Consider the following 23,526-nt stretch of genomic DNA (forward strand, 5'->3'; position numbering starts at 1 on the left):
CAGGGCCAGCCAGTGCCGGGGCCTGTGACAGGGTCGGCCAGTGCCGGGGCCAGTGACAGGGCCGGCCAGTGTCAGGGCCAGTGATACGGCCAGTGACAGGGCCGGCCTGTGTTGGAGCCAGTGACAGGGCCGGCCTGTGTTGGAGCCAGTGACAGGGCCGGCCTGTGTTGGGGCCAGTGACAGGGCCAGTGTTGCTGCTAGAATCCAGGGGAGCGATCGCCTTGGTCCCCGCCCCCTGCTCCATTTCCCTCTTACACATGCCGTCAATTTCCCCTTCAATTATTTTTATTCTGAACCTTCTCAAAGGGGTAATATACAGTAGCTGGCCAACATATTAGCTTGTCCTTGAAATGTACCAGGGGAAAAAACCCACACAGTTACACCCACAGACAGGGTGCCACACACACAGACAGGGTGTTACACACACAGACAGGGTGCTACACACACAGACAGGGTGTTACACACACAGACAGGGTGCCACACACACAGACAGGGTGCTACACACACAGACAGGGTGCTACACCCACAGACAGGGTGCCACACACACAGACAGGGTGTTACACACACAGACAGGGTGCTACACACACAGACAGGGTGTTACACCCACAGACAGGGTGCCACACCCACAGACAGGGTGCCACACCCACAGACAGGGTGCCACACACACAGACAGGGTGCTACACACACAGACAGGGTGCCACACCCACAGACAGGGTGCCACACACACAGACAGGGTGCTACACCCACAGACAGGGTGTTACACACACAGACAGGGTGTTACACCCACAGACAGGGTGTTACACACACAGACAGGGTGTTACACACACAGACAACACCCAAGGTCAAGGTCGAACCTGCGCCCCTGAAACTGAGGCAGTCCCATACACTGCGGCCCCCAGTGTACACTCCCACACACTGTGGCCCCACACTCACACACTGCGGCCCCCAGTGTACACTCCTACACACTGTAGCCCCACCAGTCCACACTCCCACACACTGCGGCCCCCAGTCCACACTCCCACACACTGCAGCTCCACACACTGCGGCCCCCAGTGTACACTCCCATACACTGTGGCTCTACACACTGTGGCCCCACCAGTCCACACTCTCACACACTGTGGCCCCACCAGTCCACACTCCCACACACTGTGGCCCCACCAGTCCACACTCCCACACACTGCAGCTCCACACACTGCAGCTCCACACACTGCGGCCCCCAGTGTACACTCCCACACACTGTGGCCCCACCAGTCCACACTCCCACACACTGTGGCCCCACCAGTCCACACTCCCACACGCTGCAGCTCCACACACTGTGGCCCCACCAGTCCACACTCCCACACACTGTGGCCCCACCAGTCCACACTCCCACACACTGTGGCCCCACACTCCCACACACTGTGGCCCCCAGTGTACACTCCCACGCACTGTGGCCCCACACTCCCACACACTGCAGCTCCACACACTGTGGCCCCACCAGTCCACACTCCCACACACTGCAGCTCCACACACTGTGGCCCCACCAGTCCACACTCCCACACATTGCGGCCCCAAACTCCCACACACTGTGGCCCCACCAGTCCACTTTGAATTGATCAGTCCTCTGAGGATGTGACCAAACTTTGTGAAAGAGTCTCACGCCTATGCAAGTTATGCTAATCTGATGCCAAATAATGGTGGTCATCGTTTAACTGTACTGCTTATTTCTTGCTAAAGAGTAGTGAGCTGTTGTGAAGTAATTATTAATTTGACCAGTTTTACTTTGTAGTCTTCTAGTCTGTTTTTCGTGGTCCTCTCTGACCACAAACAGCCCCCACCTCCTCTTCCTTGACTACATGCCTGCTGTCACTTTCTTGGCGTTTCGGGATTATTGAAGTACTGGGCCAGTGAATTATTATTCACGTTCAGCGGTAATTCAACAGTGTAAGATTCAGTGTTCTAAATAACCCACATCTGTATTGTTGACATTGTCTTCACTAGAGAGATGCACACAGTAGGATTGTGGGGCTTGGCAATCTGCCTTCCTCTGGGTTTTCAGATTTTGATACTTTGAGACTCGGTTCAACATTTGGGAAAGTGCTCAAGTATTTAAAAGTGGGGGAAAAGGTAAAGTAACAATCTTTTTCTATTTTGAAACTATTTTGGAGAGAGTATTGTGTGTGTGTATTGTACGACTCGGTATTATGTATCCTCCTGAATTTAAGAATGTGACTCATGCACACTTTTCAATCACGGACAGCGTCATGAATATTTCCGTGTGATACCCATTCTTCCCAGTCCCTTAACAAACCTCTGCCAGATCGTCGGTGACAGTGAGAGTTGTCCGCATCAAATGACAGAACAATGTAGAACAGCCACATGCAGTGCGGGTCCCAGGAGATGTGGTCCACATACATAGATCATTGAAATATCAGGTTCATGTGCGGTCCATCATCCAGACGTCTGGTGAAGGGCTGAGCTCATAAACCTAGAGGATTCTACAGATGCTGATGTGGAGCAAGCTGCCGGAGAAAGTGGCAAACCAGATAGAATATTGAGTCTGTTTCATTCATTCAGTTTTTAAAATGTTATTCAACCACTGATTAGACCGCACAATTCACGGTGTTGCACAATGGCAAGGATTGATTGAGTGGAAAGAATGCAGAAGAAGTTCACCAGGATATTTCCCCGATAGGATAGGCTGTTTCTACATGTCCCGAGTGCTTCTGCCTTTCATAACGTTAGAAATAATGGCAATTGGAATCAATCGCTGTGAGAGTAAACGGAGGCTGTTGGGTTAACCGAGAGGGGACTGTAAACGTGTAGTTGTGCCCCTCCATATTTACAGCTTCTGCTCTTCTGGGCAGTTGTGAATTAGCTGGCAACCTAATCTGTTCCATGTTGTGTAAAGATCTTGTAGTTGGATTTGCTCAATGTAAAAGGAAGAAATGAAATCATCCTGTGTACCAGCAGGCATGAGAGGAAAGATAATCCGATCTAATTAAACCCAGCCTCACACAGCAGCTTGTTAAATTGAGGATAGGCTTAATGGTGGTAATCAGGACCTCTCCACAGATGCTACCTGACCCGCTGAGTTCCTCCAGCACTCTGTGAAACGTCACCTATCCATGTTCTCCACAGATGCTGGCTGACCCGCTGAGTTACTCCAGCACTCTGCGTCTGCCTTATGGACAATGTACCACATTGTATCATTGATGAAGCTTTCATCATTACTCTTGGTCAATGGTTCTAATTTTTAGCTATGTGGCATAAAGTTATAAATGGAGAATTTATAAAGAAATACACCTCGTAATAATTTGCTGCATTTGATGTAAATAATTGTAGTTCACTTGTGATTTAAAAAAATATATATTACAGGCTTTCTTGAAAATGGATTCAGAAATGGCCTGCAATAACATAATCAAACACTTCAGGAAGAAGCCTTTGTTCTACGGTAGATTACTGACTGCAGATATATCCTCCGCTCAGATTCAACCATTGTTAAAGGTGTGTAACGAGAGCCATGTTTGCGTCTCATTTACTGAATATGTAACATACCCCACCCCGTCCCCACACACACACACACGCGCGCACACACACCGTCCCCACACGCACATGCACGCACACACACACACCGTCCCCACTCATACAACACACACACACCCCATCCCCACACACACACATGTACACACACACGCTCACACACACACACGACATCCACGCACACACACACATGCGCGCACACACACACACCCCGTCCCCACAGTCCCCACACACACACGCACGCTCACACACACACACACACCCGCCCCCACACACACCCGTCCCCACACACACACACACGCCCCCCCATCCCCACACACACACACACACACACACACACACACCCGTCCCCACAGTGCCCACATGCACACACACGCTCACACCCATACATATACGCACACACATACACCCCATCCCCACACACACGCACACACACACCCCGTCCCCACACACACAGCCCGTCCCCACACACACACACCCCATCCACACACACACACGCGCTCACACGCATATACATGACGTCCACACACACACACACACACTGTCCCCATACACACACACACACACACAACGTCCCCACACACATGCACACATCCAGTCCCGACACACGCACATGCGCGTACACACACACACACACACACACACACACACCCCGTCCCCACGCACACACGCACATACAGACACACACACCGTCCCCTCACGTAGCACCCAGTTGCCTCAGGCAGCACCCTGTTTCGAGGCTGCACCCTGGGCCCCACAGCCTAGTGAGCTGGGTTGATCCTGACCTCCAGTGCTGTTTATGTGGAGTCTGTGCGTTCTGTGACTGTTTGGATTTCCCCAGGTGGTCAGCTTTGCTCCTATATCCCAAAGTCCTGCTGTTAAATGACCCTGAATGCAGGAAAGGGGCTGGACCATTAGGATGGTGTTGGTAGTTGGTAGTATAAGTATTGGTAGTCCAAGAGAGGGTGTTATCAGGAGAAAGGTGGGAGCATGGCATTGGTGGTAATGCTGTGAGAGCAGGCATGGAAAGTGGGCCGAATCATCTCCATCATCTCCATCCCAAAACATCAGTAAAGCATGACAAAGTGGTACAATTCAGATTTTTTTCTATAATAATCCTATAATTCTTCATGGCTAACTTTTCTTTCTAGAAACCTTCTGCAAAGATTGAAGAAATGTTGAATAAAGTAAATTTGGCAGATATCAGGTAAGTACAGTAGATTTGTGTTTTTCCATATTGTATGCTTTAATGCTGTCTTCGCCAAGGATATGACTAAAGGAATTAGAAGGTAATTGACACTGAAGTATAGAAATTGTAGTTTATTTTTGGTAATGGGAGATAGTCCTGTCCATTTCTCACTTCCTTCCTTTCCCTCATTAAGAATGGACCCAATGCACATCTTTAATTTTTAAATGCTTTTGATATTTGTAAACAATTAAACATACCTGACAATTACCTTGTTTGGGAACAGCTGAATGGCTGCTCCCTGTGGAAATGTCAGTCACATGGTTTAGCCCAAAATTTCTCCAAGCAAAACTGGAGCGAACAATTATGAAAGAAAAAACTATCAATTCCCTTATTTACGACAGAATCAAATGCAAAGTTGCATTGACACCACATCTTTGATATCACTAACTGAGGTGCAATGCGAAAACAAATGTGAAAAGAGTCTGAAGAAGGGTCTCGACCCGAAAAGTCACCCATTCCTTCTCTCCCGAGATGCTGCCTGACCCACTGAGTTACTCCAGCATTTTGTGTCTACAATTGTGAGAATGTTTCTTTGAATAAGCCATTGAGAATGTATTATGTCTAAAAGAGACGGCAAAATCTTGCATAGAGTGGATGTGGGGAGGATGTTTCACTAGTGGGAGAGTCTAGGACTTGAGGTCACAGACTCAGAATTAAAGAACGTTCCTTTAGGAAGGAGATAAGGAGGAATTTCTTTAGTCAGAGAGTGGTGAATCTGGTATTCTTTGCCACAGAAGACTTTGCCACAGAAGACGCCAAGGCAGATTGATTAGTAGGACTGGCTGTTACAATCCCTGAAGGTTTGCACTACAATTGACTTGCATGGTGTTGTTCTTGGGGTGACCACTAGGTGATGTTGCTGCCATTCAGACACATCTTCAGTTGTGGACCTCAACGTCACTGGGTGTTTCGGCCTTTTATCACAAGACCCCCTCAGTCGAGGCAGGCCCAGCACAGGGTGACCAGACCTGGGTGTGTGTCTTATGGTTAGCCTCTAGATGGTCACGTGGCAGCCTAGACAGGATCTTTTCTTTTCAGCCACAGCCAGTGACTGCTCTGTTCGGCGGCATTAGCAAGTTCTTTGATTGCCCTCTTTTGGGCCTGCCCTCTGACTCCTACTTCTCTCAGGAGCCTTGCAGTGGAACTGGCTACAAAGCCCCTGCACCCCACCTCCACTGGACGCACCCTTACACTCCAACCTCGCTCCTCTGCCTCTACTGCAAGGTTGGAATATCTTAGCCTTTTCCTTTCGTATGCCTCGTCCACAGCCTCCTCCCAGGGCACCGTCAGCAGAGATAGATTCTTGATCAGTGCGAGTGTCAGAGGTTATGGGGAGAAGGCATGAGAATGGGATTAGGAGAGAGCGATAGATCCGCCATGCTTGAATGATGGAGTAGACTTGATGAGCCGAATGGTGTAATTCTGCTCCTATCACTTATGACCTTATGACATTATTTGGATGCAAAACGTTTGTTAGACTCAAAAAGCTGGAATAACTCAGTGGGACAGGCAACATCTCTGGAGAAAAGGAATGGGTGACGATTCAGATCAAGACCCTTCTTCTGACCCGAAACATCACCCATTCCTTCTGTCTAGAGATGATGCCTGTCCTGCTGAGTTACTCCAGATTTTTGTGTCTATCCGGTTTAAACCAGCATTTGCAGTTCTTTCCTATGCAAAACTTTTGTTTACCCTTTCAGTGCAAAAAAATGTTTTCTTGGCCCTATCTTGAAAGAAAAACCTGAGGATCTGAAGAAGTACCTGGCGTCTGAGAGAGAGAGGAGCTCTGACAGCTGTGAGAGGGAAGAGTCAGGGAGCTCTGACAGCAGTGAGAGGGAGGAGTCAGGGCGCTCTGATAGCAGTGACGCAGCAGAGTGGAGGAGCATTGGAGGCGAGGAGAGAACGCAGCAAAGGGTGTACGGGCAGAGTCGTGAAGTAATGGAGCACCAAAGAGACATGAGGAAATTACAGAGGGGTGAGCAGTGGCAGAGCTGTGAGACAGGGTGCAGGGATGGCCATGAAAGAGGGCAGCACAGAGGTAGCATTGAGAGAGATCAGAGAAACACTGGTGAAAGAAAAGACCATGGGAACAGAGGGGAGATGAGGGAATGGAGAACCAGTAGTGAGAGAGGAGAACAAAGACGTTTCAGAGAAAGTGGGCTCCAGGGAGGCGGCAGCGAGAGAAGCAGGTGGACAGGCAGTAGCCAGAGAGTGGAGAGCACATGGGGAGTGAGCAGTGGGAGAGGGGAGAGGGGAGGAGGGAGTGAGAGGGGGGAGTGGAGGGGAGGGAGAGGGGAGTGGGGAGGAGGGAGTGAGAGGGGGGAGTGGGAAGGAGGGGGTGAGAGGGGGGAATGGAGGGGAGTGAGTGGGAAAGGGGAGTGGGGAGGAGAGAGTGAGAGGGGGGAGTGGAGTGGAGGGAGTGAGAGGGGGGAGTGGAGGGGAGGGAGTGGGAGAGGGGAGTGGGAAGGAGGGAGTGAGAGGGGGGAGTGGAGGGGAGGGAGTGGGAGAGGGGAATGGAGGGGAGTGAGTGGGAGAGGGGATTGGGGAGGAGAGAGTGAGAGGGGGGAGTGGAGGGGAGGGAGTGGGAGAGGGGAGTGGGGAGGAGGGAGTGAGAGGGGGGAGTGGAGGGGAGGGAGTGGGAGAGGGGAGTGGGGAGGAGGGAGTGAGAGGGGGGAGTGGAGGGGAGGGAGTGGGAGAGGGGAGTGGGGAGGAGGGAGTGAGAGGGGGGAGTGGAGGGGTGGGAGAGGGCAGTGGAGGGGAGGGAGTGGGAGAGGGGAATGGGGAGGAGGAAGTGAGAGGGGGGAGTGGAGGGGAGGGAGAGGGGAATGGAGAGGAAGGAGTGGGAGAGGGGAGTGGGAAAGTGGCAGTGAGAGGGGGGATGGAGAAAGGCGTGAGAGCAGAGAAAGGGAAAATAATGATGTCACAGATTGGGAAAACTACCAAACCTACATCTCCAAGGATGTGAACAATGTGGTAGAAATGAAATCAGAGACGCTTCGAGAGGAAACCCCAATTCCATTTTTGGAGAGCGACTCGGAACTTGAAGGTCTAATGGAAAAGTATGAGTCGGATGATGATCCGGGTGATCCAGTGAAGATGCAGTATGGAGCCGGACTAGGAACTGAAGTCTCTTCTGGTTCAGAAGTGGATCTCCAGCAAGTATCTGTGAAGGTAATAGATGCTGGCTTAGTGACAATTTGGGCTTCACTAGACAATGCAACTGAGTTTAAAATGTTGGTTCTTGAGGGTATTGGTGCAGAGTGGGAAATGAAAGGTTGATTAGAATGTACTGTGATCATCTGCTGATGGGTCCGTTGTTCAAGTCCCTTTTGTTAGTCACCAGAAATAGACCGAGTTCAAAGTAACAAATTCCCCAACATATGTTTAGAAGAAATTAAGTTGGAAATAATGGTTTAAGCTTTAAATGGAATAAAACTACCCTCACAACTGCTGCTGGAGAATTGTTCACAAGCAAAGTCTAACTGTGTATATTAGAAAGTCCTGTTAAGAAAGGTATAGTGGGGGAAGGGCATTAGGGGCCAGAGAGTTTCAGACTCGCAATAAGTTATTTTTCCACACAGTAAGTTTACATTGGTACTCCAAGCTAAAACCACTAAAGGCTGTATGTAATATTGTTGAATAAAGTGCCTTTGCACAAGTGTCAATTTGATTGGCCACTGGTCATTGAACGGCCAAAGGGACAGACCGCGTCCTTCAGAGACACTCGTGTGATTCAGCAGGGACGCAGGTCACCTTTTCTCCTTGACGGTTTTCGTTGCAAAAGTTTTATCCTGCACGTCAATTTCCAAAGTAACTCTGTGGTTCTCTAGTTTTCCATCAAAATTCCACTTTAACCTATTTACCCACAAAATATAGCTAGTGTTCCCCGATTCATCACATATGTTATATCCAAATCGTGCTATGGAGACATGCACTATAGCAGAACTACCGGAACATATCTGAATGACTGCATGTTAACAAGGGACAGAACGGTGTTTACAGACACAAAATGTTGGAGTAACTCAGCGGGTGTTGGAGTAACTCAGTGACTTTTCGGGTTGGAACCCTTCTTCAGACTCAACTCTGAAAAAAAGTTCCGTCCCAAAACGTCACCTATTCCTTTTCTCCAGAGATGCTGCCTGACCTATTGAGTTACTCCAGCATTTACGATACGATACAATAGAATTTTAGTTATTCCAGGAGGGAAATTGGTCTCTGCCAACAGTCATAAAACACAACAAGATGCATGCAGCATGAAATTAAAGTGACGAGTAGAAAATCCAGGATTGGGGATGTGCAAAGATTAGTGTGGGGGTGGGGAGGGGGGGAGTCTTGAACAACAGAGGGGGAGGAGTTGATTGCCGCAGGGAAAAAGGATCTCCTGTTGCATCTTGGTGGAACCAGTGTGTTGCTGAAGGTGCTCCTCAGGTTGACCAGTGGGTCCTGGGGGGTGAGCTGTATTGTCCAAGATGCTCTGCATTTTGTGCCGATCTTTGCTATAAACTAGCATCTGCAGTTTCTTCCTACACAGGACTATGTTTAATGTGTCATTAATATAACTGCAGCTTAGAAGCTCTCAAGAGTAAAACTTTAGATTCTGCTGTCCAAAGACTTTGTGAATGAAGAGATGATGCAGCCAACATTGTGATAACCCAGTGTTTGAGGGCGTTCTCTCCAAATATGGTTTATTTCTCTTTCTATTCAGAAACAGAAGGATTGTCCATAGAACCAGTCTCTTGTAGGTTATAACAATGCTGCTGTTGCAAAACCTAATGCCAAATGTGGGCAAGTCCAGAATTGTATGAATCGGATATGGCAAAAGGTATTATTCCTCAGTTGTTGAGCAACAGGGAGAGGTGGTAGTTGCTCTATAGGGGAAACGTAAGTCGGAAAAGGTTTAAAGAAGATTTACAAGGATTTTGTCAGGACTTGAGGACCTGAGCCACAGGGAGAGGTTGTGCAGACTAGGACCTTATTTCTTGGGGTGCAGGAGGCTGATGGGTTGATCTTATAGAGGTGTATAAAATCATGAGGATAATAGATAGGGTGAATGCACAGAATCTTTTCCCTAGAGCAGGAGAATCAAGAACCGCAGGTTTAAGGTGATAAGAGAACAATTTAATATGAACCTGAGGGGCAACTTCTTCACATAGAGGGTGGTGGGTGTATGGAACGAGCTCCCAGAGGAAGTAGTTGAGGCAAGTACAATAACATTTGAAAGACATTTAGGCAGGTACGTGGATGTGCAAGGGTGAGAGGGAAATGGGCCAAATGTAGACAAATGGGACTGATTTAGATGGGGCATCTTATGGGCATGGACAAATTGGACAGAAGGGCCTGTTTCTGTGCTGTCCCGACCCAAAACGTCACCTATCATGTTCTCCAGAGATACTGCCTGACCCGTTGAGTTACTCCAGCACATTGTATCCTTCTGTGTATTAACCAGCATCTGCAGTTCTTTCTATCAGTGATGTGTGTCGGTCCTCTTTACTTTGACCTGCTTTTTTATATTTCATGTTAATAATTTTTGCTTTTATTTCAACAATGGGATGTAAATCCATAATACTTTGTATATTGACTCGTCTAAGAATGTAGGCACGCATTATTGTGATGATTCTTAAATGGTTTAATGGTTATAGCTTAACGTCGTTGGGAGGGTATTTAAATATGAAAGATTTATATACATTGTCGCTATGTCATGCTGTGTGGTGTGAACAATACAACTGGCCTTCAGTGCAAAGTGGTGTGCAGCAGCAGGTACTTACTGCATTCAGTCATGAGAGGGCTGCATTGCTACAGGTATCATTCTGACTGCTGGACATTTTCTCTGTTCCTAGAGTAACAGTGGGGAGCCTGGACGTGTAGTTTACATTGGTGACTTGGTGCCAGGCAGATGTACAAATGACTATTTAATCCACCTCGCTGAAGTCTTTGGGAGGATTAGTAAAATACTGCTAATTAAAGGAAAGGGAGAGGTAAGCAGTAGGACTGACTGAAGTGAGATTAATATCTATTCTGTCATTGAATTTAATCATAATATACATTAATCCACTATCCACGTACCTGAAATAACATTTTAGTTAATAACAAAGAGTAGCGCTAAAACAATGCTCCTTTTAGGCTTTCAGGAATTTAAATAGGACCACAAGCTGGAGATTTAAGAATAAGGGGTTGGCCATTTAGGACTGAGATGAGGAAAAACCTTTTCACCCAGAGTTGTGAATCTGTGGAATTCTCTGCCACAGAGTGCAATGGAGGCCAATTCACTGGATGTTTTCAAGAGTGAGATTTAGCTCTTAGGGCTAATGGAATCAAGGGATATGGGGAAAAGGCAGGAATGGGGTACTGATTGTGGATGATCAGCCATGATCATATTGAATGGCGGTGCTGGCTCGAAGGGCCAAATGGCCTCCTCCTGTACCTATTTTTTGTGTATCTGTTTACCACCTGATATCTGACCAATTGCGGTCACATAGCAACCCCCTTTTTATTGAATCAGGAGGCAAATCATGTCTTCTTATGTAATCTCACTGATTTAAATAAAGTATACCATAGTGACTTGGGCCTTCAGCTGCAAATGAGTTTTATTTCAAATTATTTCACAGTAATAAAGGTCACAACAGATTTACTTGTAGTGTCCAGAATTTGTTCACCCAATCTAAGAAGGGCAGACCTCACCATGGCGGGTCATATGTCGATAGTGTTGCACAGGGTTGCAGCAGAGAGACAAACACCAATTCATCAGGTTCAAATCTCCCCGCTTAGCTGGGGAACACATTCAGTTGTTTCTTTTAAAATGTGGAATATAAACCCTTCAGTGGAGGAGCTGGGAAACAATAAGAATAACATTCTTTGGCAACGCCTGCCTTGATACAACCAGTTTTGATACTGGCATGGAGCCAATGCTGCGATAATGAATAAGCATGATTTAGAATTTCCCGAGAGGTGATTTGGTTTTGAAACTTGAAATAGTTTGTCTACACACCTAATGTATTCTGTCCATATCATCGATTTGTCAGTGCGCATCTTATAAAGCCACTGTCTGAACACGGTAGACACTAGTACAGTGTGATTCGATTTATGTACATTAATTACCTTCAGTGTTGTTACTTGTATTTGATGGTGTAAGATATTAAACAGCTTTGGCGTTTTCCATATGTTTACCCACATGTAATGTAATATGCTCTCAGGGATTTGTGGAAATGTGCAACAGTGCAGACGCCCAAGCCATGGTCCGGTTTTGCAAAGCAAAACCACCTGTTATTCAAGGAAACATCATCAGAGTGGAGTTGAGCCAGAAGTACAAGAAGTTGCGCTTGAGGGTATGTTACAAACTTACAGCACAGTCAATTATTGCATCGAAAATTATATAAAACTCTCTTCATATGTGACATTAATAATAAAGAAAAAGTAGATCATCCATTGATGTGAACTGAAAATATTTATTAGAAGATTTATGGTTAGGAAGGAGAGTGTAAAACTAGTAATCTAGATCTAGATGTAAACCTAGTGATGCGAAAACGGCTCACAGCCCTGGGATTTGGTTAACAAAATAACAATGTTGAATATGACCAGATGTTAGTGGCCAGGTCACTTGGTTTGATGAATCAAGTAAGGTTCATTAAGAGGAAAAAATGTTTATATTGTTACCCTTACCTAAATGAAGAACTTTGTTAATCCAGCTCCACGGCACTAGAGGCGATCCGAAACGTCATCCATTCCTTCTCTCCAGAGATGCTGCCTGTCCCCCGCTGAGTTACTCCAGCTTTTTGTGTCTATCAGCGAGCATAGTGAGATGTGCTAGGGCAACTCTTTGCACCCTAAATTTGTGTTATGGAACGGTTCCAATCAGGAGACCGCGATACTCATTCCCGCTCTACTGCAAGTTCTGCAAGGTGGGGCGGGGTGTTTATGTTGTAAATAGGATCCATTGCCATGCATTCAGCAGCCATAGCTGATATTCAAAGGAAAAGCCAGCCAAAGCAATGACAAAGAAGGTAACTTGAGAAAGTTGTCTTTCACCACGGAGGAGCTGAGTTCTCTGACCTCCATGAAACTTTGATTTCCTTCCCCTATTGCCATCGTTCTTGGAAATCTTTGAAAATGTGGCTCCAATATTTATGTAATTGTTTAACATTTCTTTTGTTTCAATGATAAGGAGAGAGACCAAGGTTGATTTATTCACAAAATGCTGGAGTAACTCAGCAGGTCAGGCAGCATCTCGGGAGAGAAGGAATGGGTGACGTTTCGGGTCGAGACCCTTCTTCAGACTGATTCAGACTGAGACCAAGGTTGATGTTGTTTTTCCTCAAAGGCATAAATGAAGCATTATTTGAGTGTTGCTGTTTCACCTTTAATCGATTGTTGACAGGGTCAATGGAATGTTGGCATTCAGCTTGCAGCAGAAGCTTCATTACAGCCTGAGGTGTTTGGAAACTGAAATAGGTCAAGAAAGGAATGGGTTTTATTTTCTAGAACCCTGTAATATGTTCTGGTGGGACTGAAAATTAACAAGATGGGAGATACTCTTAAATGAAGATTACTTGTGGCATTGAGACAACCATTCCTGATCATGTCTAGAGGTATCAAATGTCAAGGTAAATGGAAAATCAATACAACATAGTGAATGATTGACAATAACATTTGTATTGATTTTCATTTCAGTTTCCAGAATTAAACCCCACTGGTGGCAGCATCAAGCCCCCCTTTGGGCAGTTTGGTGCTTCTGAAAATGTGTCTGAGCCAGAAGAAGACATCTTAATACCAACAAGCACCCCAACTTTAGCCGAGCTCCAGGCTAAACATTCAACACAGCTTCTGAGGTGGGCCAGTGTGCCACTTGAGGGCAACATGCCCTCAAAAGACAAGAGGTGGAATCCACAGACCTATGAGGGAAAAGAACTTGAGTGCTTTAGATTCTTACCATATGCTTTTAAAGTTCCAATGTTAGAAACTCATGAACAGTACTTGCGGAGTATCACTGGGTCTCCTGATATGTATGAGCTCGATACACCGAAGATAGACGATGCATTTATTCAACTCCTGGTGGGTAAGAAAGTTATAAGTTCTCATGATGATTTGAACACGCAGTTGGGTGAACCAGAGAGGGTGTTAAGTAAGGCACAGTCAAAAGTAGCGGAAATTGTAGGTCCAGTTGTACTAGCCATACAGAAGTTTGAATTAGATGAATTGTCTGGAGAATTAGATTCTCTCACTACAGAACAGTTGATAGAAAGACTACAATCAACAATAATTTCATGTCATCAATCAATTCTAAATGCTGGACAGACTCACCGCTGGTTAACTGGCCTTCGGACAGAGAATTTGTTGCAGTTATTCAAATTCGGCCAAACGCCTATAAAACCACAAGACCATCCAAATGTGACATCGTCTGATCTACTGGGTGCTGAACTTGTAGAACAAATACAAAAGAAAGGTGAGGTTGTGAAGCGTATGACAGCTCTTCCACTGATGAAGAAAAAAACACTCATCAATGTCTCCAAGAAGAAAAAGGTTTTCCCAAAACAGCAGAGGTGGCAACATCCATATTATTGGAATCTAAAGCCATTCAGAGGCCGTGGTAAGTCACTTCTGTTTGTAGGGAAAAACAAAAAGGGACAAGTTCACTGGGAGCAAAGCACCTTTCCAAAATCTCTACATTTGTTCTGGTCTGTGAACTGCAGTCATTCGTGGCAGTACCCCAACTATTTTGTTTAGATTTCTATTTGTTGCATTTGTGCATTTAACTCAATCGCACAGTACTCAGCCCTCGGTCTGATCTTGCCCAAGGGTGCACTCAATCTTTTCAGAGAGGCACTTTGGAGGGCCAAACCAGGGCAGGACTTGCACAGTAAATGGTAGAACTCTGAAGAATGTTGTAGAACAGAGAGCTCTGAAAGTACAGGTGCATGTCCTCTGAAAGTGTCGATTCAGATTAAGGTATTTGGCACGCTTGGCATCATTGGGAAGGGTATTGAGTATCAAAGTTGGGATTTCATGATGTAGTTATATGTCATTGGTGAGACCACACTTGGAATATTATGTGCAGTTCTGATCGCCCAGCTACAGGAAGGATTTCCATAAGTTGTGCAGAAAAAGGTGCAGAAGAGATTCACTAAAGGTGGTACCAGGACCTGCGACCTTGAGTTATCGGCTGAGATCTTTTGCTTTGGAGTGCTAGAGGCTGAATGGTTTCCTTGTTGAGGTGTACAAGATCACGAGGGCCATAGATAAAGTAAATGCTCACAGTCTTTTTTCCAGGGTAGAGGATTATAAAACTAGAGGGGACAGATTTAAGAGGGACCTCAGGGACACCTTTTTCACTCGGAAGGTAGTCTGCATTTGGAATGAGCTGCGAGAGGAAGCTGTAGAAGTATATATATTTACAACTTTCAAAAGACATTTGAGTAGCACTGTGTCGCGGCAATAGAGTTGCTGCCTTACAGTGCCAGAGACTTGGGTTCTGTCCTGACTACAGGTGCTGTCTGTAAGGAGTTTGTACGTTTAACATGTGAAAATGATCTGAAACCTGCCTCTCACTCTCGGAGTATTTGTCCATTGCAATGAACCTAGTATGACCTGGTGTCGGGTCAAGGGCAGATTTCACAATCTATAAGAAATTGGTCTTTCATTGTTGGGTTCATGAGTGAAAATCAAAGCATGGTCACAAAGTTCCAAACTTCTGAGAGTGATTATTAGGGGCGAAGAAGATTGTCAATCTGGCTCTTGGGCAGAAGTCACTGAAGGTTAAGCAGGTTAAGTGGCAAAACGGTGGTGTACTCTTGAATCTGGAGAATACGTCAAAGTTTGGTATCAGGAAATGGCCATGGAGATATTACAGCGTACAATAAATGTTTTCTTTTGCCCTTTAAAACCCTGTTACTCTTAAGAGAATGTAACATGGCAAAGAGGTGCAATCTCAATCTAGCCATGTGAACAAACATTTCAACAGCTTTATAGAAAGTTTGATGACACAATACAATACAATATATCTTTATTGTCATTGTACTGGGGTACAACAAGATTGGGAATGCGCCTCCCATACGATGCAATAATTTAATTAATTTAAACAACAACAACCCAACGAAACAAATTGTGACAGTTTTAAGACAGAATAAAGTGCAGGTAGATCTGTGCCGGTTCACTGTGCGATGTGACCATCTGGCTCAGCAGGACCGGTTCAAAGCAGCTATGGCCCTGGGGATGAAGCTGTTCCTGAGTCTGGAGGTGCGGGCGTAGAAGGCCTTGTAACGTCTGCCCGATGGAAGGAGTTCGAACGGACTGTTGCAGGGGTGTGAAGAGTCTTTGTGGATGCTGGTGGCTTTTCTGAGGCATCGTGTGTTGTAGATGCCCTCCAAGGCTGGTAGCTGTGTTCCGATGGTCCTCTGAGCTCTAGACACATAGGACAGTTAATGTAAGAACAGTTTGGTGAAAAATATTGCAGGAGGAGGCTGACCAAATAGTTTGCACAATCTTATTTAATATTTTCTTATGTAGCAATACTTGTCTCATCATTTGTTAGTAAGAATCAATTCTAACATAAATCAACAACTTGCCATCCTCTGTATTTTGCAATGCCACAGAAAACATGATAAATTGTTGTTCAATGCAATACTTGGCCTGCTGTCTGTCCACTGTGGTCTACGTTTTGCCCCTTCATCACATCTCTGCTATTTGTGGAGAATTTAGCTCAATGTCAGTGTTTAAGCCAGGACAACCTTTTAGCAAAAATAATAAGGACAATCAGCATTAGAAAGATATCGGGCGAATAATAACTATGTCAAGGTATCGGGCAAGAAAAGGTGAAGTAGCAAAATCTGGCTTTGGGAAGTGATTTAAACATAGAAACATAGAAAATAGGTGCAGGAGGAGGCCATTTGGCCCTTCGAGCCAGCACCGCCATTCATTGTGATCATGGCTGATCATCTACAATCAGTAACCCGTGCCTGCCTTCTCCCCATATCCCTTGACCCCACTAGCCCCTAGAGCTCTATCTAACTCTCTTTTAAATTCATCCAGTGAATTTGCCTCCACTGCCTTCTATGGCAGAGAATTCCACAAATTCACAACTCTCTGGGTGAAAAAGTTCCTTCTCACCTCAGTTTTAAATGGCCTCCCCTTTATTCTTAGACTATAGCCCCTGGTTCTGGACTCCCCAACATTGGGAACATTTTTCCTGCATCTGGCTTATCTAGTCCTTTTATGATTTTATACGTTTCTATAAGATCCTGTTGGAGGATAATACGTTGTATGTGACGGCTGATGGGATGGAAGGTGAGGACAAGGGGGACTCTGTCCTTGTTACAAATAGGGGGAGGGGGAGCAAGAGCAGAGCTGCGGGATATTGAGGAGACCCTAGTGAGAACCTCATCTATAATGGAAGAGGGGAACCCCCGTTTCCTAAAGAATGAGGACATCTCCAATGCCCTTGTATGGAACACTTCATCCTGGACGCAGATGCGGTGTAGACGGAGGAATTGGGAGTAGGGGATAGAGTCTTTACAGGAAGCAGGGTGGGAAGAAGTGTAGTCAAGATAGCTATGGGAGTCAATAGACAATAGGTGCAAGAGTAGGCCATTCGGCCGTTCGAGCCAGAACCACCATTCAATAGACAATAGACAATAGACAATAGGTGCAGGAGTAGGCCATTCAGCCCTTCGAGCCAGCACCGCCATTCAATGTGATCATGGCTGATTATTCTCAATCAGTACCCCGTTCCTGCCTTCTCCCCATACCCCTTGACTCCGCTATCCTTAAGAGCTCTATCTAGCTCTCTCTTGAATGCATTCAGAGAATTGGCCTCCACTGCCTTCTGAGGCAGAGAATTCCACAGATTTACAACTCTCTGACTGAAAAAGTTTTTCCTCATCTCCGTTCTAAATGGCCTACAACTTATTCTTAAACGGTGGCCCCTGGTTCTGGACTCCCCCAACATTGGGAACATGTTTCCTGCCTCTAACGTGTCCAACCCCTTAATAATCTCTTAATAATAGTCCCCTTAATAGCCCCGTAATAATAGTCAGTAGGTTTGTAGTAGACGTCGGTCAATAGTCTTGTCTCCTGTGATGAAAACGGTGAGATCCAGAAACGGTAGGGAGGTGTCGGAGATGGTCCAAATAAATTTATAAGCAGGATGGAAATTGGTGGTGAAGTGTATGAAGTCAGTGAGTTCAGCATGGGTACAGGAGGTAGCACCAGTGCAGTCGTCAATGTAGAGGAGGTAGAGTTCCGGGATAGGGCCAGTGTACGCCTGGAACAGGGATTGTTCAACGTACCCTACAAAGAGGCAGGCATAGCTGGGGCCCATGCGGGTGCCCATAGCTACGTCTTGGATTTGGAGGAAGTGGGAGGAGTCGAAGGAGAAGTTGTTGAGGGTAAGGACCAGCTAATGTTATCCCACTTTTTAAGAAAGGAGTGAGAGAGAAAACAGGAAATTATCGACCAGTTAGTCTGACATCAGTGGTGGGGAAGATGCTGGAGTCAATTATAAAAGACGAAAATTGCGGAGCATTCGGATAGCAGTAACAGGATCCTTCCGAGTCAGCGTGGAATTACGAAGGGGAAATCATGCTTGACTAATCTTCGGGAATTTTTTGAGGATATAACTGGGAAAATGGACAGGGGAGAGCTGGTGGATGTAGTGTACCTTGACTTTCAGAAAGCCTTCAAAGCAAATGGTATTGGGGGTAGGGTACTGACATGGATACAAAATTGGTTGGTAGACAGAAAGCAAAGAGTGGGTCCCTTTCAGAATGGCAAGCAGTGACTAGTGGGGTACCGCAAGGCTCGGTGCTGGGACCGCAGCTATTTACAATATACATTAATGACTTGGATGAAGGGATTAAAAGTAACATTAGCAAATTTGCAGATGACACAAAGCTGGGTTGCAGTGTGAACTGTGAGGAAGATGCTATGAGGCTGCAGGGTGCCTTGGACAGTCTGTGTGAGTGGGCGGATGCATGGCAGATGCAGTTTAATGTGGAGATTATCCACTTTGGTGGTAAGACTAGGAAGGCAGATTATTATCTGAATGGTGTCAAGTTAGGAAAAGGGGACGTAAAACGAGATCTGGGTGTCCTAGTGCATCAGTCACTGAAAGGAAGCATGCAGGTACAGCAGGCAGTGAAGAAAGCCAATGGAATGTTGGCCTTCATAACAAGAGGAGTTGAGTATAGGAGCAAAGAGGTCCTTCTGCAGTTGTACAGGGCCCTAGTGAGACCGCACATGGAGTACTGTGTGCGGTTTTGGTCTCCAAATTTGAGGAAGGATATTCTTGCAATTGAGGGCGTGCAGCGTAGGTTTACTAGGTTAATTCCCGGAATGGCGGGACTGTCGTATGTTGAATGACTGGAGCGACTGGAGCACCCAGATCTCGTACGTCCCCCTTTCCTAACTTGACACTGGAATTTAAAAGGATGAGACATATAAGATTATTAAGGGATTGGACACGTTAAAGGCAGGAAACATGTTCCCAATGTTGGGGGAGTCCAGAACCAGGGGCCACAGTTTAGGAATAAGGGGTAGGCCATTTAGAATAGAGATGAGGAAAACTTTTTCAGTCAGAGAGTTATAAATCTGTGGAATTCTCTGCCTCAGAAGGCAGTGGAGACCAATTCTCTGAATGCTTTCAAGAGAGAGCTAGATAGAGCTCTTAAGGATAGCGGAGTCAGGGGGTATGGGGAGAAGACTGGAACGGGGTACTGATTGAGAATGATCAGCCATGATCACATTGAATGGTGGTGCTGGCTCGAAGGGCTGAATGGCCTACTCCTGCACCTATTGTCTATTGTCTATTGCTAGGCGGAGGAGAGTATTGGTAGATGGAAATTGGCAGGTTATAAAATAAGGGGTGGCCTGCAAATAATGGCATTGGATCATAACTGTTGCAAAGTGTTAAACTTTTTGTTGCTAATGCCTAATTAAAATATTCCTAATTGCTTTGTTGCAGGAAGACCATTTAGAGGACATGTTCGAGGACACCCAATCTTTTTGGACCAATAAATATCTTAAAACCAACATGAATAAAAATGAAGAAGGACACAAAATGCTGGAGTAACTCAGTGGGTCAGGCAGCATCTCTGGCGAGAAGGAATGAGTGATGTTTCGGGTCAAGACCCTTCTTCAGACTGAATCAGTCTGAAGAAGTGTCTCGACCTGAAACGGACTGAATCAGTCTGAAGAAGGGTCTCAACCTGAAACGTCACCCATTCCTTCTCTCCAGAGATGCTGCCTGTCCTGCTGAGTTACTCCAGCATTTTGTGTCTATCTTCGATATAAACCAGCATCTGCAGTTCTTTCCAACAAAAGAACAAAAATGAAGTGGACTGGACTGACGCAAAAGGAGATTTTCCACCTGTGTGGTTATTTTAGAACAGTTTGTCAGATGAATAAAGTCTAAGTAAGAATATGTTTTCAATGTTTTTCTTGGATTTATTGTTACTGAAGTAGGAATTTTATATTTTCTGTTGTTCTTCAGTCAAAATGATGGGTGAATGATCAATTCTGCACATATTTTGTTCAAGCCCCCACTCCCTCGTCTACTATAGATGTTCAGTCACTCTACACCTCCATCCTCCACCAGGAAGGCCTTAAAGCCCTCCGTTTCTTCCTCGACCACAACCATCCAATTTCCCTCTACTAGCACTCCCCGCCTCGAGAAGCTGGTCCTCACCCTTAACAACTTCTCCTTTGACTCCTCGCACTTCCTCCAAGTCCAAGGCGTAGTTATGGGCCCCAGCTATGCCTGCCTCTTTGTAGGGTACGTCGAACAATCCTTGTTCCAGGCATACACTGGCCCTATCCCCAAACTTTCCCCATTACATTGACGACTGCATCGGTGCTACCTCCTGGCCCTATCCCCAAACTCTTTCCCCATTACATTGACGACTGCATTGGTGCTACCTCCTGCACCCATGCAGAACTCACCGACTGCATCAGTACTACCTGCTGCACCCATGCAGAACTCATGGACCATCAACTTCACCACCAATTTCAGTCAGAGAGTTGTGAATCTGTGGAATTCTCTGCCTCAGAAGGCATTGGAGGCCATTTCTCTGAATGCATTCAAGAGAGAGCTTGATAGAGCTCTTAAGGATAGCAGAGTCAGGGGGTATGGGGAGAAGACAGGAATGGGGTACTGATTGAGAATGATCAGCCATGATCACATTGAATGGCGGTGCTGGCTCGAAGGGCTGAATGGCCTCCTCCTGCACCTATTGTCTATTGTCTATAACTATCTTGACTACATTTCTTCCCACCCTGCTTCCTGCAAAGACTCTATCCCCTACTTCCAATTCCTCCATCTATGCCGCATCTGCGCCCAGGATGAGGTGTTCCAAACCAGGACATCTGAGATGTCCTCATTCTTTAGTGAACGGGGGTTCCCCTTTCCCATCATAGATGAGGCCCTCACTCGTGTCTCCTCGGTACCCCGCAGCTCCGCCCTTGCTCCCCCTTGTCGCAACAGAGACAGAGTCCCCCTTGTCCTTACCTTCCACCCCATCAGCCGTCGCATACAACACAATCTTCCAAAATTTTTGCCACCTCCAACAGGATCCCAACACTTGTCACATCCTCCCATCTCCACCCCTTTCCGCCTTCCGCAAAGACCGTTCCCTCCGCATCTCCCTGGTTAACTCATCTCTTCCCACCCCAACCACCCTCTCCCCAGGTACCTTCTGCAACCGCAGAAGATGCAATACCTGTCCCTGTACCTCCTCCCTCGACTGTCCAGATCTTTCACGTTCGGTAGAGGTTCACTTGCACCTCCTCCAACCTCATCTACTGTATCCATTGTTCAAGATTTAGTTTAGTTTAGAGATATAACACGGAAACAGGCCCATCAGGTCCGCGCCGACCAGCGATCCCCGCACATTATCATTATCCACTAGGGACAATTTTTACATTTACCAAGCCAATTTATCTGCAAACCTGCATGTCTTTGGAGTGTGGGAGGAAACCGAAGATCTCGGAGAAAACCTACACAGGTCACGGGGAGAACGTACAAACTCCGTACAGACAGTGCCCGCATTTGGGATCCAACCCGGGTCTCCGGCGCTGCATTCGCTGTATGGCAACAACTCTACCGCAGCGCCACCGTGACCGCCCACAAGATGTGGACTCTTATACATCAGCAAGACCAAACGTAGACTGGGCGATCGTTTTGCTGAACACCTTCACTCAGTCCGCCTGAACCTACCTGATCTCCCAGTTGCTAAACACTTTAATTCTCCTTCCCATTCCCACACAGACCTTTCTGTCCTAGGTCTCCACCATTGTCAGAGTGAGGCTAAACGCAAATCGGAGGAACAGTATCTCATAATTCACTTGGGCAGCTTACATCAATGAATATTGATTTCTCTCACTTCAGGTAGCCCCGGCATTCCCTCTCTCTCTATCCCTCCCCCACCCAAGTCGCAGCAGCTTCTGGCCCGGGTGGCCGCCTTTGGTGGAGCCGGAGCATGTGGCCGCTGGCTGGGTGAGGTCACATGGGGCGCAGGGCGGTGATGTCGTGTGATAGTTGGTACTCCTAGAGTTTGGTGGTGGGCCCATGGCCGTTTGGCAATATGTATATGGCATGATTAGCATGTTTGCCGATGGCACAAAAGTGGGTGATATTGTAGATTGTGAAGATGGTAATCAAAAAATGCAGCAGGATCTTGAACGGCTGGGCAGGTGGCTGAGGAATAGTTGATGGAATTTAATAGAGAAATGTGAGGTGTTGTATTTTGGGAAGTTTTAAATGGGCAGGATCTACACAGTGAATGGGCAGGCTCTGGGGAGTATTGCAGAGCAGAGGGATCGAGGAGCTGGGCGAAGGCACCACGTGCCGGGTGGGAAGGGGGCTGCCGCGCGGGGAACCACGGGATCCCGGACCGCGCGGCGCATTGTGGGAGTGCGAGGCCCACTCACCCGTTGGAGCAGCGGTTGAAGGTAAGCGAGCGGCGGCTGCTGGAGGAGTGCGGGCGGGTACGAGAACCGGCCTCTGTCCGGTAAATCTCGGTGGAGGGGAGGAACTGTTCGGTGAAGAGGGCGTTAGAGGAAGTTTGGCTGAGGCGGGAGTGCGGCGGCCGGCGCTGTGTCTGTAATGGCTGCCGCGCTGGCCGAGCGGAGCGGAGCCGCCGCCATTTTGTGTCAGGGAGAAGCGCAGGAACGGGGGGGAGAGAGCGGCAGTGTCCGGGACAGAGAGCGGCAGCGCCCGGGGGAGAGAGCGGCAGTGTCCGGGACAGAGAGCGGCAGCGCCCGGGGGAGAGAGCGGCAGTGTCCGGGACAGAGAGCGGCAGCGCCCGGGGGAGAGAGCGGGGCAGGCGGCGGCAGTGTCTGGGGGAGAGAGCGGCAGTGTCCGGGGGAGAGAGCGGCAGTGTCTGGGGGAGAGAGCGGCAGTGTCCGGGGGAGAGAGAGCGGCAGTGTCTGGGGGAGAGAGCGGCAGTGTCCGGGGGAGAGAGCGGCAGTGTCTGGGGGAGAGAGCGGCAGTGTCCGGGAAGAGAGTGTGCGGCTGCCGACCCCAGGGAATGGTCGCGCGAACTCCGGGCGGGGATCCTCCGGCGGTGGGGAAGCGAGCGGCGTCCGGGGGGCGGGTGGGGAGTGTGTGTGTTTGTGTTGGGGGGAGTGTGTTGCGGGGGTGTGTGTTGGGGGGGGGGGGGGTGTGTTGGTGTTGGGGGGAGTGTGTGTTGGTGTGTGTGTGTTGGGGGGAGTATGTTGGTGTGTGTTGGGGGTGTGTGTGTGTTGGGGGTGTGTGTGTGTTGGGGGTGTGTGTG

General features: G+C 47.3%; 3 protein-coding genes across 5 annotated transcripts in view; all 3 read left to right on the forward strand.

Moving 5' to 3' along the window:
* Positions 1–7,736, forward strand: part of LOC144599972 (matrin-3-like) — a 22,443-nt gene extending 14,707 nt beyond the window's left edge. The window contains exons 7-11 of the mRNA XM_078411254.1: positions 1,981–2,106; positions 3,358–3,486; positions 4,674–4,729; positions 6,472–7,034; positions 7,672–7,736. Coding sequence (XP_078267380.1) covers positions 1,981–2,106; positions 3,358–3,486; positions 4,674–4,729; positions 6,472–7,034; positions 7,672–7,736 — 939 coding nt within the window. The remainder of the gene's footprint in view (positions 1–1,980; positions 2,107–3,357; positions 3,487–4,673; positions 4,730–6,471; positions 7,035–7,671) is intronic.
* On the forward strand, positions 7,608–20,181 carry LOC144599793 (uncharacterized). 2 transcript variants are annotated; one of them, XM_078411027.1, is made up of 5 exons: positions 7,610–7,942; positions 10,609–10,746; positions 11,962–12,093; positions 13,436–14,351; positions 19,719–20,181. In XM_078411027.1, the coding sequence occupies exons 1-5, from the start codon at positions 7,751–7,753 to the stop codon at positions 19,769–19,771; spliced, it is 1,431 nt and encodes a 476-aa protein (XP_078267153.1). In that variant the 5' UTR covers positions 7,610–7,750; the 3' UTR covers positions 19,772–20,181. The 2 variants fall into 2 exon arrangements, with proteins under 2 accessions (XP_078267154.1, XP_078267153.1); XM_078411028.1 differs by lacking the exon at positions 10,609–10,746 and having other exon boundaries at positions 7,608–7,942.
* Positions 20,182–22,614: 2,433 nt separating this feature from the next.
* The window catches only part of LOC144599985 (matrin-3-like), a 52,532-nt gene continuing 51,620 nt past the window's right edge, over positions 22,615–23,526 (forward strand). The window contains exon 1 of one of the 2 annotated variants that reach the window (XM_078411280.1): positions 22,615–22,702. The gene's annotated coding sequence lies outside the window, so the exon portion shown is untranslated. The remainder of the gene's footprint in view (positions 22,703–23,526) is intronic. The other variant, XM_078411277.1, reaches the window with a different exon arrangement.

The sequence above is a fragment of the Rhinoraja longicauda genome, chromosome 14 (genome assembly GCF_053455715.1).
Source record: "Rhinoraja longicauda isolate Sanriku21f chromosome 14, sRhiLon1.1, whole genome shotgun sequence".
In the NCBI taxonomy this organism is placed as follows: domain Eukaryota; kingdom Metazoa; phylum Chordata; class Chondrichthyes; order Rajiformes; family Arhynchobatidae; genus Rhinoraja; species Rhinoraja longicauda.